Below are 7,384 nucleotides of genomic sequence, written 5' to 3'. Positions count from 1 at the left end.
TAATTTTGTTAATTTTTTAAAATAAACTTTAAAAACAAAATAATATAAAAATAAATTTAATAATAATACTAAAGTAATAAAAAATGAGAGAAAAGGAAATTTTTATCTGACGATGAGATTCAAAGATATTTTGAGTAGTGATGCCTAGGAAATCTCTAGGTGAGAAGATTTTTTTTAAATACTACCATTGTATTGGAATATTTATAAAAAATTTTCAATACAGTAAAAAATTTTTTTTTTAGTAATAAATAAAAATTGTTTAATGTATTAAAAATATAAGTGATAAAAATGAGAAGAAAAGAAATTTTATCCGATAATGGGATTCTAAAAGTATTCCGAGTAGAGATGCTTTAAGAAATCTCTAAGTGAGAAGATTTCTTATAAAATATTACCAGTGTATTGAAATATTTATAGAAAATCTTCAATATAATGAAATTTTCATTTTTCTTCAACTTTTTAAATAAGAATATTAATAAAATAATTAATAAAATTTCTAACAAAGAAGAATAAAATGTGTGTATAAACATGGTAACATTTTGCATTGCATGCATGACATTTTTTTACGAAAAGTAAATTTGAGCCTTCGAGGATGAGATTCTAAAGTATTCCGAGAAATGATGCCTAAGAAATCTCTAGGTGAGAAAAAGTTCTTCTAATGTTACCAACGTACTGGAACATTTTAAGAATTATTTCAATAAAAAGGTTTTAATTTATTTTTCTCGAGAATAATTTTTTTTAATAAATAAAAATCAAGAAAATTATTTTTCGAACATCGAAAATTGGACTATTTTTATCCAAATCAAAGGATAACACGTTGTTAATTGGTACCGTTTTTAACGGGTGCTGTGAGGGTGCTAATCTTTTCCTACGCGTAACCGACTCTCAAACTCAGACTGTTTCTCAGATTGTAAAATTATCTTTTTAATAAATTTTAATTAATTTTAAAACTTTATTAAAAAGATATGTTTTAGTAGGTGGCCAATTGCACCTAACCAAAAAAGATTGGTGGTGACTCCGTTATTTTTTATTTCGTTTTCAAATTCGTCGGACGGATACAAAACCGTTACAATAATATTGAATTATTATTTATATAAAATAATTGGAGTTTGAAATTTTTGCCTTAATTTATTTTACTCATAGCAACTTTAGAGTTATGCATCATCATTGATTTAGGAAATTTTTATTTTGATGGATGATACATAAGAATACATTGTGGATTTAATATTAATTTATTCATGAATTTCAAGGCACTTGAATTTTGGAAGCAATAATTATTTGTTGATCCAAAAAGACATTTAGTTTATAGATCCAAAAAGACATATTTAGTTTAAGTATTTCACTAAAAACAATCATGTTTACAACGATCCATCTAGATACATATTGATTATTGTTGTCTCAAACGGAGTAATCAACTCTTTAATGGCTCAAAGAGATGCATCATGATCAAATATCTTGCAATGAGTAGTCAAAATGCATACATTTAGTTAAATATGCAAACTAATATTATAAGCAATCTAAATTTCTTGATATAAAAAATACAATTAGTTAATGTAGGTGCTTGTCTACCAAAGAAGCTCATTTTTCATGCCTAAAAATGAAAATATTCCAAATTACCTTATATAATCATCTACCTAAAGAGACTTATTTTGTTTGATAATTTGGAGTGGATATTAAATGTTATTGTTAAGAGTAAACTAGTTTAGAAGACCTATCTATCCAAAGGGGAAAACTAAAATATTCTCATATTAGCTTGATATGAAAAGTGTCTATTGGCATACCACATTCTCTGTCCAAATGGGAGTTTCTAATGATGCACTTAAACTTTTCAATTTAATTATAAATAACATATCATAGACTCTTGCTATTTGTAAGGATTGTTACTCATATGTAGAACTTGCATTCTTTTATCTTGAATATCACAATTGATTTTTTATGATAAAGTTTAAGTAGCTCTAATTGAGATGGATAAAAGATTATTTGGAACTTAATTAAGTCATCAATCTTTTCTTGGACATAACCATTAAGTTTTGAACATTTTCATTGATTATTGTTCATTGTTAAAATGTTGCACTTTGTGGTGATAAAAATCTTTTACTTCAAATAATTTTGTGAATCCTTTAAATATCATCTAGTCATATGAATCCGTGAAAATTATTGTTACATATATGATAAGTAAGTTTGTTGTATTATTTTATAACAATTTATCATTGTTATGATAAATTGATTTTATGAATGATCATGTTTTTGCAAAATATGATAGATGAAATTAAGTTTGATTATTTTAAAATTTTAGTTTAAGTGACATAAATATATTTAACATACTTATAATATTTTAATTATATATATCACACAATTATGATTTACAATTTTATGCATTTAACTTTAAAACCAAATAAAATGCATATCCCTAATGGATACGACAGTTTACCATTTTTTTTTATACAAATACCACAGTTTTTAACATGTGATTTGTTATCTCATTAACAATATTCAAATATATATCTCAAAGAATCAAAGTTTTCTATTTGCTAAACAGTATGGATATATATATATATATATATATGGTTACAAAATTGTAGAAGCAAAATCAGATTAAAAGATTATTCAATAAAGTCGTGTTTTGATCATTGAAAGCTCCAGTTTGCTTTATTATGCCAAACTTATTTAGGCCCCACTTGCAGTCTTGAGCACCGTCTATAAGATCGATAGTATGCTGTTTGCACTGCAGAAAGCAACACAATGGTTGGAAGAGAATAGAAGAATTAAAGCTTAAACTTATATAGTTCAAGTCAAACTAAGTTTGTTTCTCTAATAAAACAAATACCACTAAATAAATTAAACATCTTATACTTATATAAGTTACTATTACTTGCCCAAATAGGAAAAGGGATCTTAGTTTTAAAAAAAAAAAAAACACTTTCATTTATTTTAATTTCTTTCCTTTTGCTTTTGTATATGCAACTTTTTATGATATTTTAATGGTCTTGAATAATAATTCTATGTCTAAGCGAATTCCCACTATAACTAGTAATTTGATTTGGGTTGAAATTGGATTTTATTACTTCTCAAGCAGTTACTACTATAAATATATATCCAATGTTCACATCCTCCTTCACTTTCAAGTACCGTTTTGTCACCTTTATTTCATATTATAAGTTTCCTTACAAGTTGATTCTTATATCTCCATGTCTAGCTTTGTTACCAATTCAACCATGAAAAAATCTCATTCATTCAAGCTTTTGTTCCTTGTGTTTTACCTCGCTCTAAACATCAAACAATCCCAGCAACAGCTTCCTAATCATGAGGGTGATGTTATTCCAAAGCATTACCACCAAATCAATCTCACCCATGTTACAGGACCCGAAAGCATCGCTTTTGATTGCAAAGGAGAAGGGCCATATGTTGGTGTATCTGATGGTAGAATACTCAAATGGCAAAGACAAAGTCTTGGTTGGAAAGAGTTTGCCATACCTTCACCAATAAGGTATATATAGTAAATTTCTTTAGTTGTTAATCTGTGATTTTTTTTTTCTTTCCATCTGCTAAAATATTGATCAATTTCTCCATCACAACCTTTCGATCAAATGTAGAGAATATAATAACCAAATACCGATTGATTAGTTGTTGGTTTCTTCGTTGGATATTAGGAAGAGGAAGCTGTGCGATGGTTCAGCAAATCCCAGCCTCGAACCAATATGTGGAAGGCCATTGGGTCTGAAATTCAACAAAGAAACATGTGATCTCTACATTGCAGATGCTTACTTCGGTCTCCTAGTGGTCGGACCCAATGGTGGCGTGGCTCAAACACTTGCTACTTCAGCCGAAGGAATCCCATTTAGATTTACAAATGGTTTAGACATTGATACCAGTACCGGCGTTGTCTATTTTACAGACAGTAGCCTTATCTTTCAAAGGAGGTACCTCTTGTTTTCTTTCTCTCATATTCTCCCTTATTTATCAATTTCCCTCCCTCAATTTTCTTATAAATTATATTGATGAAAATTTTACAAAAAAAAAATTAAAATGAACAAAAAGAGAGGACTAGTGAGCCAATTACATGGGTCTATTTTTTTGGGTTCTATTATATAGCTATATGGGGGGTTTAATTACAATAAATATTTTATAGCTAGATTCTATTTTTGCAAGGACTAGGCTGAAGTTCTTTACATTACAAGAAATTAAAATTTTATAGGTTTTTACTATCACATTGGATGGAAATTCACCAAGTAGGAATTTGCTGTATGGAGGGCTTTACTTACATTATTATTCATAATGAGGGAGAGACACAAACAAAATCAAAGGCTAGGAAAACTTTTTTTTCGATAATACTAATCTGGGAAAATCAGATCTTTGGAGTAGTGCACTTATATCCTCACATACCATTTTATGTTCTAATTTGCGATTTATGGATTTATTCCCAAATATCCAAACCGGCTAGAAAAACGAAACAAATGAAACAAACAATCTTTCTTGTCTTTATTGAAACAATAGTACTCAGATTACTTACTTTTATTTATTTTGAAAATTTTTTATTATAGATTTGTAAATAAGATGTGTATTAATATTATTATATCAATTCGTATTGATCACACTTGCTGAAATAAATTGTTTGGATAAAACATTGAAATTTATATAAGAGTCTATTACAATTTATTTCAAATAACTAAATAAAAAAAAAAAAAAACTAATAATTTTTATGATTATGTAGGTTCGCTGATTTCTTAATAAGATCAACCAATGATAGAAGTGGAAGATTGCTTAAGTACGATCTTTCCACTAAAAAAGTGTATGTACTAGACAAGGGACTCATGTTTCCTAATGGGATTGCACTAAGCAAAAACGGTTCCTTCCTTCTACTGGCAGAATCCATTAAAAGGAGAATTTTGAAGTTCAAGCTTGATGCTGATGCAAATAGTTATGTGCCAGAAGTGTTTGCCCAGCTACCCAGAGTTCCTGATAATATAAAAAGGAATGAAAATGGAGAATTTTGGGTAGCTCTTAACGCTGGAAGGTTATGGAGCATTCAAAATGATGCCCCTGATCCTATTGGGATCAAATATGATCAAGAAGGAAATGTTATGAAACAACTGGATGGATATGGTGGAGTTACGTTGGACTCAATTAGTGAAGTTAATGAGTTTAATGGAACATTGTACATTGGTTCAGTAACCAAGCCTTATGTTGGCATCTTAAATGCCTAGAATTTTCAATTTATATATTCCATCTTTTCATATAATTTAGGATTAGGGTGAGATAATGTACTTCTAACTATTATATTTATCCTACAATTAGCAAGTTTTAATCACATTATTTTCTTTTTTTTTATTGTAATTTTTTTTTACATTCTAATAAAGTGAAAAATATTGAAGAAAAAAGCTTGTTAAAAGAAAATATTGTTTATGTTTTAATAGTACAAATAATTTTTTTTATATTTCTTGATAAGATAGAACTATATAGTATATTTTGTCACTTTTAAATGTGTATTGTATACGTGATTGATCAAAATAAAATTGTGTTTGTATTTGTAATGTATCTAATTATTTATTTTGAATTACTTACACCAGTGTTATGGAATTTCCTTTCCAACTTTTTTTTTAATACGAATCAAATATTCAGATGAGTATTTAGGACCTTTTCTTGAGTAATCCTATCAATATTGATGTATAGAACAGGCACAAAGGGTTGGTATATTTTGGCTTGCAGGATGATATCACTGTGAAACAGTGGCAGCAGATCTTTTGGAGGAAGTGTTTGATGACAGATCATATGATAATGTTTTTATCAAACTTAAGTCAAATCACATATCATAACCACATTGAGATGTTGGTTATGCCAAAGACTTTTAACATGTGATTATGCAACAATAGACCCATCATCAGAAACTTGAGACATGTTTTTTGATCATATAAATTTTTCTTCAAAGGAGTTTTTATTTTTTTTTTGTTGCAGTGTGTTTCCATGTGCTTTTAAGCTTATCCAACCCACCAATAATTTGAGCAGCGATTGACATGTGAAGGATGCTACTTTTTGCACCTTCTGTTCCCTGCATATGGTTCAAAATCAAACCCAAAACCATAGCTTTCCTTTGGATTAATTAGCAAAGAAGGCAAAGACATAACCCAAGAATTAACACAAATTGTCTAATAGGAAAAAGCTTGTTGCCCTTTTGAAAAAAAAAATGGACAGCGAATCCCATCAATGAATTTGGTTTCAAAAAAGCCATTTAATTTCAAGTTATGGTTGCCCATGTTTCTGCCTATCTATTGAGTGTTTCCCACTGCCCCTGCAATATATATATATTTGTCTATGCAATGTGGTTGGACATGCCAGAAGAGCAAGCCTAGCTAATTGTACTGCTTCAATGGTATCCACCATCTCACGGCCCCACTCAAGACATCTCCCAACTTTTGAATTCAATACTACTATATATTTCTATCTGATTGTCTCACTTAGATTGGATCACTAATCTCATCTTTAAAAAAAAAATTACATTTGGTATTTGCTTAGAGTACACCAAAATTTTGGTAGAGCTTATCCAGACAAGAGTTCCCCATATTTTTCCATTATAAAATCTTAAATCCTCCCAGAACACAGGAAAAAATAAAACTGTTTCTGCTCTTTATCTATGTTTTTGTCTGTTTCTTTTAGGGTTTTTTGATCCAAAAAGATTGGATTTCACTAACATTGATTGGCTTTAAACCTAAATTAAAAATGTAAAAGAGTGTAGTTGAAGTGAAGTTTTTTTTCTCTTTTTTCCAACAAATAGAAGATGATATCAAAGTGATAAGGAAATCATATATAGCAATAGTGGGATAAGGAGTGCTAATCAAGAGAATTAATTGGTCGTATGGGCCAAGAAAATCATTGTTATTTTGATTGGGCCACCTAAGAAAACAATGATTGTGGCCCATATTTCCTAATGCTTTAAATCTTTTTTTCAACCAATCATGTGCAAGTGAACATACATGTGGCCCATGGAGATGCCCCTTTTGTCCACCTGGAAAAGTGGGAAATAAATGTCATTTAAGAAACATGGCCCAAAAAATGCCAAATATTTTGACAATTCTAATTCTATTTCTTTTCAACACTAAGTCTTAGTTTATGGTAAAATGAGAATTTCATTACAGTTGACAATTTATGGGCCTCAGACTTGACAACAGAACAATTTATTGTATAACTGACCATGGTTTCTTACTTTTAGAAAAAAAAGGTTATAATTTAGAAATAAAAAAAATATTATAGATGTTAGAGTTTAAATCATAAATCTATTATATGTTATTTTTTAAGTACAAGAATAAATTGGATTAAATTTCGGACTTTGATCATAGTTTTTATGTATTGAAACCAAATTCAGATGCCTTATTATACACAAAATTTTTTATTT

General features: G+C 28.8%; 1 protein-coding gene across 1 annotated transcript; it reads left to right on the top strand.

The window, feature by feature from the left end:
- The first annotated feature begins 2,937 nt into the window (after window positions 1–2,937).
- LOC111276539 (protein STRICTOSIDINE SYNTHASE-LIKE 10-like) lies at window positions 2,938–5,381 on the top strand. The gene is made up of 3 exons (XM_022862287.2): window positions 2,938–3,484; window positions 3,648–3,917; window positions 4,709–5,381. Exons 1-3 carry the CDS (start codon window positions 3,186–3,188, stop codon window positions 5,199–5,201), a joined length of 1,062 nt encoding a protein of 353 aa, XP_022718022.1. The 5' UTR covers window positions 2,938–3,185; the 3' UTR covers window positions 5,202–5,381.
- Window positions 5,382–7,384: the final 2,003 nt, after the last annotated feature.

This window comes from Durio zibethinus, chromosome 25 (genome assembly GCF_047325235.1).
Source record: "Durio zibethinus cultivar Kanyao isolate XHJ-2024 chromosome 25, ASM4732523v1, whole genome shotgun sequence".
Taxonomy (NCBI): Eukaryota; Viridiplantae; Streptophyta; class Magnoliopsida; order Malvales; family Malvaceae; genus Durio; species Durio zibethinus.
Note: the sequence above shows the minus strand (reverse complement) of the source record. Positions and strands in the feature narration are given on the sequence as shown.

Bases quoted from the DNA above. Each gene is read 5' to 3' on its own strand.
- LOC111276539 (XM_022862287.2), top strand. From the start codon at position 3,186: ATGTCTAGCTTTGTTACCAATTCAACCATGAAAAAATCTCATTCATTC. The intron at 3,485-3,647 runs GTATATATAGTA...GTTGGATATTAG, and splicing joins GCCATACCTTCACCAATAAG to GAAGAGGAAGCTGTGCGATG. The intron at 3,918-4,708 runs GTACCTCTTGTT...ATGATTATGTAG, and splicing joins AGCCTTATCTTTCAAAGGAG to GTTCGCTGATTTCTTAATAA.